The following is an 11,628-nucleotide window of genomic DNA, read 5'->3' on the forward strand; positions in this document are numbered from 1 at the left end:
GATATCCAGACAAGAAACATTTGTTGTTGTTTTTTTTTTACTTGGCCTTACTGATTTGAAAACGCTAAGTATCCTGGCTTATTGAAAGACCATGGGCAGTCCCTTCCTACTCTCAAAGAACGTCGCGTGCGGGACAAATCGTTATAAACTAGGGCGCCCTCAATTTTCGCGTGGTCGTTTTCCCTGCTTGTTTCTTCCGCTTATCACTTGTCGATCAATGAGTCGCCACTGCTCGTAGTCTAGGGTTTCTATTACTTGATAAAATTCATAATAATAATAATATTTTATTAGGAAGCCTTCATTCACTATACAGTGGTTTTCAGAAAGGTCCTAACTAAGATTAAAAATACTTAATAAGACTATATACAATAAAACGAAAAATACCTAAGAATTAAAAACTATTATTAAAAACTAACTTGAATACAAAAGAAATAATTAACTAAAAAGCCTACTTAGAACGCTACGCTTAAAATTTACAAAATCAAGTGCATTTCTGGTGTCTCTGTCTAGGTTATTCCAGTCTTTCAGAGAGTGATAACACACTCTCTGCTTTCCCCAATTCCTTGTTACATGAGGTAGCCTAAGCATGTCTTTATTCCTTGTGTTATAGCTATGAATGTCCCTGTTAGCAAGGCTGCATAGAGTGATCCATAAGTCCATTTATACACTTATAAACATATATACAGCGATGATAAAATCTACGTTGTTCTAGGTTAAGCCACTTTTTAAAGCTACGAGGGCATCAGAAGCTGACGAATAAAGTGGTCTGTCCAGGATGATTTTCGCGGCTTTATTGTGTAAACCTGTAGGTCATTCATAAGCTCCACATTGTTCTTGTCGCCCCACACAAGATCAGCATAATCAAAAATTGGTAAAACAAGGCTGTTGTGGAAAAGTAGGCGAGCGGTGAAAGGTAACAAATGTTTGATCCTACGTAAAAGACCAAGTCGCTGATTTACTTTAGAAATTACATACTCTACATGATCAGACCATGTGAAGTCTGAGGCCAGCTTAATCCCTAAATATTTCAACGTACTAATGAACACTATCTAATTTACAATCAAAAATAGATAGAGACATTGAGGAAATATTTACTAATTTTCTGTTGCTACCGATTAACATGGATTTTGTCTTTGTAAGGTTCAGTGTAAGTTTGTTCGCTTTTAGCCACATTGCTACGTTGCAAAGATCTGCGTTTAATTTGCTCTCCAGCTGGTGCGGTACTTTTGAAAAGCAGTAAAGAACAGTATCGTCAGCGTACAATGACACCTCGGAGTGTTCAATAACAGCAGGTAGCTCATTGATGTACACAAGGAACAATAGCGGTCCCAAGATACTTCCTTGTGGAACACCGAAAGTAACGAGAAGGGCTTCGGATAAATTATTTTCACAAGAAGTTTGCTGTTTGCGATTTCTAAGGTAAGAAGCAAAGCACTCCAAAGACCTGGGGGAGACTCCAACTGATGACAATTTGGACATCAAAATCCCGTGATCGACTGTATCGAACGCCTTTGTAAGATCCAGAAATACGGCACCACAGATGCTGCTTGTTTGAAAGTAAATTGTTTGAGTCCAGGTGTTCGTACAGTTGGGAGTGGATTACTCTTTCTAAGATCTTGCTGAGAGTGGGCAGTATTGAGATGGGACGATCATTTGTTGCATTTGTTCGGTCACCTGATTTGAACAAAGCTGTCACTTTAGAGCACTTCCATATCCCCGGAAACTTTCCTGAGCGTAAAGACAAATTTATTAACTTTGTGATGGAATGACTAATTGATTGGGCGCCACACTTCAAAAGCCTTGCACTTATATTGTCCAGTCCAATAGCTTTGTTAACCTTGAGACTAAACAATTGCTCAAGGACAACCGCTTCGCTGATCTCTTTTAATTGAAACGATCCAGAAAGATGAGCAATCGGCAATGAAGCGCGAGCTACAGATGTTATTTTGTCAGCTAGAATCCTCTAAGCAAAGTGAGAGTTCAGTGCAGAAGCGATAGACTGCGGAGTTGTATGATGAGCTCCGTCAGCGATAATACATTGTGGAGTCGAAGATTTGTTGGTACGAGATGACGCTTCGTTTACAGCCTTCCATAATTTCCTTGAATCTCCCTTAGCTTCTCTGATTAAGTCACAAGTTATTAAAATGACATTTCCTTAAATATCACGTTATTTTATTTTTAAATTACAATCGTTGATTAAGGATAATTTTAATTATAAAACTTCTTAGATCCCTCAAGCTTATCGTTTAAAACCTTGTGAGCCATATCCAAAACGGGTGAATATTTTTCATTTCCAAAAACGTTTAAGTCGCACTAATTTACTTTGTGGAACTGTTGACAGGGTAATCATTGGCAAGGGAAGCAGTGGTGGTGCAGGCAAAGGCAAAAACGCAATGCATTTTGCTGGATAGCATTTATATAGATTTTAGTTCTAGAGTAGTTTCCCTTAGTTTTCGCTCAACAATATCACTTTTGAAGGCGTCTTACTACCAACCACTAACCACAAGCAGTTTTGCAAAAAGGCGAGAATGGACCCCATATTTAAAAAAACTTAATTTTGGCAGTTTGTCAATCCAGACAACTCCAAAACACATGTGTGATTTTCAATTTTAAGTCTTATTCTTATTTAAATATAATATCATTTATTTTAGTTAATTACAATGTAATATTAATTTCTCTTAGGTAGGTAGTTAGCACACGTACACACGACCCCTCAAGCATGTATTTGCTTTAAAACAGATCGTGGTTAAATAAAGGTTTATTATTATTATTATTATTATTATTATTATTATTATTATTATTATTATTATTATTATTATTATTATTATTATGTCTGATTTAGCAAAGCAGGTGTCCAAGAGGAGAACATCCGGGAACTGCACGTGATAACTAACATCCGTGCAAGTGATTGACAGAAGCTTCCTGCTCAGGCTTCCCACTCAGTCAACAAATAAGTAAGATTTTCTACTTTTTGGGGGGGAAATTAGACTAAACAAGCACAACCCCACCGCCTCTTATGTAAAGGTAATCATAATGAAAGCTTTTTAACGGATAGACAAAGTCTTTTTCTCCATTAAAGATGCTGTCAAATAAAGGGGTAGCTTCAAACGTTATTTATTCCACTGGGGGTTTAAGCTGCACTTTAAGCTTCAAGACTTAATCGAATTAAATACTACTACGATGCCTTTTATTAGCGATTTATAATAAACTCCTCCAAAGAGTTATTCCTCATCTGGTCTCAAGTTATCGCCGTGTACACGCTGGTCGAATTGTGTTTGTATTAAAAGCGGAATTACCTTCTTGTACTCCTTTAGGAAGAATTTTATTTAATTACAAAATACACATTGGTCTTGCATTGGTTGTCAAAGTGGTTGCCCAAATGTGTAAACTAAGACATATATTTGCCAGAAGCCGAAGAAGGAAAAATTAATGAGCGTCTGTTTATATTTTGACTCCTAAAAAATGACATGAAGCGTAGGATTGTTAAATAATAAAGCTGCTTGTTTCCTCCTTATTTTAAACCTGAAAAAACTTTCACAAATTTTAAGTTAATATTTACATAGCTATTTGCTGCGATAGAAAACCTGAACCTTTGTGAATTATAGACAAAAAAAATTATTCTCAGTAAGTTACTTTGAGGGGTTTTTTAAGCAATCGTACAACAGTCGATCGCCAGAATCAATTGAAAGCAGGTTTGAAATAAATGTTATTTACAAGTTTCAGGTCGACTATACAATCGCTTCAGAGAAAGATCTTACTTGATCTTTTTCAGGTTTTCAATGGAAAGCTGTTAACTAAAGATTTTCTTTTTATCTTTGTACCGGTCTATATGTTACTCTAATCCTTTTTTTTTTTTTTGGCTTTAATCCATTTTTCCGCTTTAAAGACACAACTGAGACAACCTTTTTTGACTGCTACAAAAAAGGAACCGAACTCTCCTCCCATCACCCCGGCGTCATGTTGTTGTTGTTGAAATTGTTTTGGCAATTTCAGAATGAGAGGAGCTGCTCATGCGCCTTAGAGGTATCTGCTGACTACCGCACCTATGCATGCATGATTGCTATGTAAGTTGTGAGTACATCGCTCAGATTGATGTATGGGCAAGTTCCTCCCCCCCCCCCCCCTAAAGAAAATTTATTGTGCTTTGGTTAAAACAGATATTTTCAAGGTGCATTCTTTTAGGCTATTTTATACCAGATATCGCGAACAAAAGGATTATATTAAATAACATAGGCCGATACATAGAGGAATAAGGCGTTTTGAAAGAGATATTTAGTTAATTAACATCTCTTTGCATTAAAAACAGAAAGATCAAATACATTTTTTTAACGTAATGATACTTCTGTACAGATTGACGAACTGAAACTTGTAAACTTCATAACTGGTTTGTAGTTGATTAATGTTTTTCTTTACCCTGCATGTGAAGAAATCATTCGCTTAACCTACCAGATGCGGTACTAGTCTTACTAGTGAAAACTAGACTTGAATTTATTCTTCTACGAACCACCTTAAAAACACTCCTGGAGTACTTAAAAGCATCTCAGTAGATTCTTAAGCCCTTTACGATAATTTCCACTAAAAATAAAGCAGATGCAAGGGTTTATAGCCCAGTTTGCCTGCGCCATAAGAACGGCAACGAACCCGAAGTGAATGAGGCTACAAGACAATATGTCCGGTACAAAGAAGAACAGAATTAAGTAGATAGTGAAGGGAAGCCAGCATACTGCAAAGCCTAATACAATAGCAGTCGCCATCTTCAGCACATTTCGTTCCCTTTTCTTGCGTTGCTCTCCAGCGTTGTCCGATTGCTCGCCTGGAATCCTCTGTGACTTCAGCTTTACATAGACTACAGTGTAAAGCACGGCTATCAACAATAAAGGGGTGTAAAACAATACAACAAGTATTGCTAACACGTAATTTTCAAAAGATGAGGACTCTCCATAGACTTCATTCCACTGCGCTACACATATCAGCCCTCCCTGATATTCAACAATTTTGTAGGCGAAGAGATAAGGGGAAAAGATAGCCATCGCGACGAACCAAGTGGCGAGAACGAAGAACGGGCACAGCTTTGAACTGATGAATGGGGAACGGAGGGGAAATACCACAGCACCAAATCGATCCACTGCTATCAGAACCAGGCTCTGAACAGATACAGCGGTGGAGATATCTTGTAAGAAGGAAACCAGCTTACATAAGGCCTGGCCAAGAGGACCACTGATCAGCCAGGAGTTGACGTACATCTCTGTGAATTCTTTGGAGAACAGGAAAATCGACGACAGCAGATCGAACATCGCCATGTTTACAATTAAAAAATTGATGGGTTTTCTCATGGTTTTTGTCTTGTAGACAATTATTCCGATGAATGTGTTTCCAGCCAGCGAGACAACAAAGATCAGGCAGTAAGCGAAGGTTGTTCCGATTCTTTCTGCTGTAGGAATAAAGCTGCTCAATGACTGTGTTCCATTCGTCGTTGTGTTCACATTTGCCGACATTTGCGTAGCTCAGGTTCTTGTTCAGCTATTTATCTCACAAATGATGTTTCATCTCGTTGCCTAACTTAACTTGCAAGCCCCATAATTCATTTATGTTCTACTGAAGACTGCGTAATCATGCATTTAGCTGGAGGTCATCCGTCCGAAAGCAGTTCAATATTCAAAGGCTAACTGACAGCGATCATTAAATATAGCATGTCATGATGTAGGAAATTTCCGCGCATTGAGAGCACAATATCATGTGATGGCTTTTTGCCGGAACTTCCTGTGTTCTTTATTCTTCTCTATGCGTATTGTACACGGCGAAAAATATGGCTAAGGAAAACTAATTGCTGTTCATTTCGTGTCACAATACCGACAGCTGTAATCAAGGTGTGCTATGATTATTCTTTTCAGAGCTTGCTTTTTTTTTTTTTGGTCCAGAGTGTAACTTCATTTTGTAATAAGTAGCCACGGGATAATTATGCCGGGTTATACTGAAAAAATAAATTTCTCTACGATGCCTTATAATATTTTCGCGATTTTATATTTTCTTGTTGCTGAAAATCCACACGGTTTTTATTGGTCGGAGCTCTCGACGGTTCCATTTATTAATTATCATATGTTCATATGGCGTTAATTGTTCTTTGCAGAAGTGTTTGAAATTGCTCGCTTATAAGTTCAGGTGTACTGTTATGCAAATATTTAAGTTTTCGCTATTTGCGAAAAAATGGTCCGACTTCCTTTCTTTCATGTATATTTTTTTGTTGTTGTTTCATGCCATTTCCGGAATTCTTTCCTTATCGTAAAGCTGAAAGAATTATTGTAGGGATTGTTTTAATTTATATTCTTTGTTGCAGCTTGCGCTAGAATTTCCTTTAACTGAACGATTTAGCCTACAGTTGAGAAGTTGCCAAGTCTTCGTTTTTCCGCAAATGGAAACAACTGAAACTTTCTGAAAAGAACAAAATCATTTGTAGAATTTACAAGACTCCAAACTGGCGAATTGTAAAGACAGCCTTAGAGACTTCTAAAGAACCGTTCCGAAAAGTTTCTAATTTAAGTGTAAATTAATCAAACAAACTGAAGAACTTTGAAATAAATATTAATAACAAGTTAAAGGGCAACTGCATCTTATTATGAACTTAGGTAAATTACATATAAAGTTTACCATATACCGTATTTTCTCAAATAAACGCCCCCGGCGTTTATTTAAAACTTGACTTCGTGAACCCGGCGTTTATTTGAAGCCGGCGTTTATTAACGTACAGCAATTTTCTGCCAATTTTTCAGATTGATTTATTGTTGCCGATCTTGGAGACCAAGGGGCATTTTGTCAAGGCGGGACAATTTTTCTCTTCGTTCTGCCCCGAAAAAGTGTCCCTGGGTATCCAAAGGTGATTATTTCCCAAAGGTGCTCTATTACGGATTGGATAGTTTATGTTGCAATCGAGATTTGTGACAAACAGAATATATTTACTTGTTTTCTTGACCTCAAATAAACGCCGGAACCTCCTTTAAAAACTAGCAAGTTTGACCCGGCGTTTATACGAGGCCGGCGTTTAATCGGGGTCCGGCGTTTAATCGAGAAAATACGGTAACTATGATATCCAAACGAACTGTTAAACCGTTCTGCAAGTGTTTCTGATGTGTACATTATATCAAATGAAAGTAGGTTTGATATAAATATTATTTACAAGTTTCAGGACAGCTAAAACTTCCCATGAACTTACGAAAATTACATATAAAGTTTTCAATATAGCTACATTCGGGGGTGGAAGAGGAATTATGAATAAAGAATAACGGGCTAAGACAGTAAATGGATAAGGAACATTTAAGGTTTTAATGCTTGAAATAATGAATAAGACATTTCCATTAAGGAATTATGATTAACACGGATCTGACGAAAGCGGTTATTCACCGTCCTCAAACATAATAATTTTATCTGATCCGGCCTATCCTGATATTTGCATTATTTTAATTTCGATTCTAATCATTTTTTCGAATTTTATTTGTTCGGTGCTGTTTGGTAAATATTGGAAAAGAAGCACATTTATATATACCTTTATAATCAATGCCTTCCTTGTATTGTTCAAGTTTGATTTGCAGCTATTTAGTTTACAATCGCAATTCGAGTTTTGACTTAAATTTCCGTTTCTAGCATTTTAAAGAAATCATTCGTTTAACCTATCAATATAACTGGTAAAGACACGAGTTTAGTTGATTGTTTCTGCGATCCACTTTAAATTTGACTTGGTGTGGCCCTGCTGAGGAGTGCTCAAAAGCATTTAAGAAGATTCTTTAGCGCTTGACGATAATTTTTACTGAAAATAAAACAGATACAAGGGTTTATGGTGCAATTTGCGTAAGACATAAAACGGGCAACCAACCCGAAGTAATGGAAGCCACAATCTGACCCTATGTCCGATACAAAGAGGGTCAGAATCCACCAGATAGAGTAAGGCACAAAGCATACTGCAAAGCCTAACACAATAGCAATGGCCATCTTCAGCACATTTCGTTCCCTTTTCTTGCGTTGCTCTCCAGCGTTGATCGATTGCTCGCCTGGAATCCTGTGTGACTTAAGCTTAACATAGACTACGGTGTAAAGCACGGCTATCAAAATTAAAGGGGTGGAAAACAATACAACAAGTATTGTTAAAAAATATTCAACATAAGAAGACGCTTGAAAGACTTCGTGATCATTCCCTTGCGGAGCATACATCACTCCTTCTGGATACTCCGCAAGTTTGAAGACGAACAGATATGGTGACGAGGCAGCCATCGCGACGATCCAAGTGGCGAGAATGAAGAAGGGGCACAGCTTTGAACTGATGAATGGGGAACGGAGGGGAAATACCACAGCACCAAATCGATCCAATGCTATTAGAACCAGGCTCTGAATAGATACAGCAAGGGAGAAAGTAACTGAGAAGGGAACCAGCTTACATAAGGCCTGGCCAAGAGGACTACTGATCATCCAGGAGTCCCCGTACAACTCTGTGAATTTTTGGGGGAACAGGAAAATCGGCCACAGCAGATCGGACATGGCCATGTTTACGATTAAAAAGTTGATGGGTTTTCTCATGGTTTTCGTCTTGTAGACAATTATTCCAATGAAGATGTTTCCAGCCAGCGAAACAACAAAGATCAGGCAGTAAACGACGGTTGTTCCGTTTTTTTCTGCTGTAGGATTGTAGCAGTTCAATAGCTGTGTTCCGTTCGTTGTCGTGTTCACGTTTCCCAACATTCTCGTAGCTCAGGTTGTCATCATTCAGCTATTTCTCTCTCAAATGGTGTAACTGTCATCTAGTTGCCCAACTTTAACGTCAAGCCTCGCGTTATTTCTGTTCTCCTGAAGGCTTGGAAATTATTTGGCTTGAGGTTATTCATTCGCAAACAATTCGTTTTTCAAAGGCTAACTGACAGCATTTATTAGAAACAGCTTTATTTTCCGATGTCGACTGAAAATAGACAGCTGCTGCCATATGATAATGTAGTGATGTAGGACATTTTAATTCCGCGCATTCAGAAAGAATAATATGATCACGGAATAATTCATGTTTTCCGAAAACTTAAATCTTTTGCTTCTTTAGGCGTTTGTAGTCGAAAATTGCCTTTTGGACTAGAGAACCATTTCACCATCCAGTTTTTTTGTTAATTACAGTTTATTAAAATTGATGTTATTACTGTTCATGTTGACCAGGTTTTGTTTGAAATTGACTCTCCGTTCGATTGCGTTGTAATGTAAATAATAACTGAGTTCTTTGTGAAATGGTCGATTCTCTAATTATAACTTTTAATGGTCAGTTCTATAAGACGGAAAAAATTCCTTTGAGATAAATGATTTCTGCTTAAATTGTAAGAATTCCCTAAACCCGAGTCCTTTTATTTAATGTCACTATTTTTTTGTTTCAAATTGAAGCAAATACAATGCTGTTTTGAAAGAATATTAATTAAAAGTTACAGGTCGAAAGACACTTCCTGAATACAAAATAAATTATGTAGAGAAGAGAAGAAGAGAAGAACTTTAAATTGCAAATTTTAAAGCCAGTGTCCATTAACGCAAATAAACAGAAGTACTTTAAAATAAATATAATTTAGAGTTAAAGGTCGACTGAAATTTCCTTTGCACTTACGAAAATTACACAAAACGTTTACAAAATACTTTCGAATTGACTGCAAAGTTTTCTGAAGTGTACGTTGAATAGAATGAAACCAGGTTTGAAATAAATGTTATTTACAAGTTTGAGTTGTCTTTTTTAAAACTGTTCTAAAATGGCAATATGTGTTAAATCCTAGAACACCACAAAAAAGATATCAACCGAATTCTCGAAAAAAAGAAAACTCAGGATCGTTTCTATCATATTTTGGAAACAATAATGCGAGAACTCGGCGAGAATTTGAATGAATTCCGCCGGAATTTTTCAAGTTGTAATTCATTTCGATCCTTTAATTTCCACCCATGGCTAGAGACACTTGTCGACAGTTTTAGTATACTAGGTGGTAATTTATAACGAACCTGAACCAATAACACTGAAATGTTTCTTAGCTTTTGAAGTTTCACAAAATCCCGTGATACTTCCCCTTTAACTAAAGGTTTTCTTTTTATGTACCGCTCTATATATTACTCTAACCCTTTTTTCGCATTTAATCCGTGCGGCGGTGTTTGAATTGGTAAATAGTGGAAACTGAAGAAGCTCCTTGCAATATAACTGATATCATTGTACGTTTCAGTCGAAACAGGGAATGTCTTCCTCAAGTATTATTTGTAACTATTTAGTGCACAATCGCAATTTTGCGTTTTGGGTTAGATTATGAGTTTCTAGCATTTTAAAGACTGAATCATCCGTTTAACCTTCCAATAATATCATGCAGTGGAGACTCTATTTTTGAGGCCTGATTATCCACGGGGTGCTCAATAGCATCTAAGGAGATTCTTCAGTGCTTGACGATAATTTCCACTGAAAATAAAGCAGATGCAAGGATTTATAGCACAATTTGCACGAGACATAAAATAGGCTACAAACCAGAAGTATTGGAGGCCACAAGACCGTATGTCCGATACAAAGATGGAAAAAAGAAACCCGAGAGTGAAGGGCACCCAACATACTGCAAAGCCTAGCACAATAGCAATGGCCATCTTCAGCACATTTCGTTCCCTTTTCACGCGTTGCTGCCCAGCGTTGAAGGACTGTTCGCCTGGAAACGTCTGTGATTTTAGCTTTACATAGAGGAAAATGTAAAGTATGGCTATCAACGATAAGGGGGTATAAACGAATACAACAATTGTTGCTAACATGTAATCTAAATACACTCCAAAGACTTCATTCGGCCACTGCGCTACACACATCAGCCCTCCTTGATATTCAACAAGTTTGTAGGCGAAGAGATAAGGAGACCAGGTAGCCATGGCGACGATCCAAGTGGCGAGAACGAAGAAGGGGCACAGCTTTGAACTGATAAGTGGGGAACGGAGGGGAAATACCACAGCACCAAATCGATCCACTGCTATGAGAACCAGGCTCTGAATAGACACATCAAGGGAGACATCTTGTAAGAAGGGAGCAAGCTTACATAAGGCCTGGCCAAGAGGACCACTGATCAGTCAGGAGTCGACGTACAACTATACTGGTCTCTGGGGGAGCAGGATTATTGGAAACAGCAGATCGGACATGGCCATGTTAACGATTAAAAAGTTAATGGATTTTCTCATGGTTTTCGTCTTGTAGACAATTATTCCAATGAAGATGTTTCCAGCCAACGAAACAACAAAGATCAGGCAGTAAGCGAAGGTTTGTCCGGTCTTTTTTGCTGTAGGATTATTGTAACAGCTCCATAGTTGCGTCTCATTCGTCGTCGTGTTCACGTTTGCCGACATTTTCGTAGTTAAGTCCTTATTCAGCACTTTTCTTCATAAACTGTTTTTTCTTCTGGTTTGTTTTCGAGTAAGGAACACTCTACTGTAATTTTCTCGTTGAGTTCTAGTTTAGCCTTATTCTCCTGTGATAAGCAAATTTTTCAAATAACGTTTTGGGTATTGTTAGATATTCATATAAACACCCTGCAGTACGCTATGTTTTAGCGGCGTCAAACAATGACGAAGGGAAGCTATTTGCGGTTCCTTTCGTGGCACAATACTGACAGCTGTGAT

General features: G+C 37.7%; 2 protein-coding genes and 2 pseudogenes across 2 annotated transcripts; all 4 read right to left on the reverse strand.

Annotated features, from left to right (window-relative positions):
- Positions 1–435: 435 nt before the first annotated feature.
- On the reverse strand, positions 436–1,215 carry LOC144659372 (uncharacterized; annotated as a pseudogene).
- Positions 1,216–4,529: 3,314 nt separating this feature from the next.
- Positions 4,530–5,495, reverse strand: LOC144660244 (substance-P receptor-like). Its single transcript, XM_078520845.1, has one exon. It carries the CDS (start codon positions 5,493–5,495, stop codon positions 4,530–4,532), a length of 966 nt encoding a protein of 321 aa, XP_078376971.1.
- Positions 5,496–7,752: 2,257 nt separating this feature from the next.
- LOC144659373 (QRFP-like peptide receptor) lies at positions 7,753–8,724 on the reverse strand. The gene has a single exon (XM_078519782.1). The coding sequence runs from the start codon at positions 8,722–8,724 to the stop codon at positions 7,753–7,755; it is 972 nt and encodes a 323-aa protein (XP_078375908.1).
- A 1,656-nt stretch (positions 8,725–10,380) lies between these two features.
- LOC144659846 (QRFP-like peptide receptor) lies at positions 10,381–11,355 on the reverse strand (annotated as a pseudogene).
- Positions 11,356–11,628: the final 273 nt, after the last annotated feature.

This window comes from Oculina patagonica, chromosome 7, assembly GCF_052425735.1.
Source record: "Oculina patagonica isolate OP01 chromosome 7, crgOcupat, whole genome shotgun sequence".
Classification (NCBI taxonomy): domain Eukaryota; kingdom Metazoa; phylum Cnidaria; class Anthozoa; order Scleractinia; family Oculinidae; genus Oculina; species Oculina patagonica.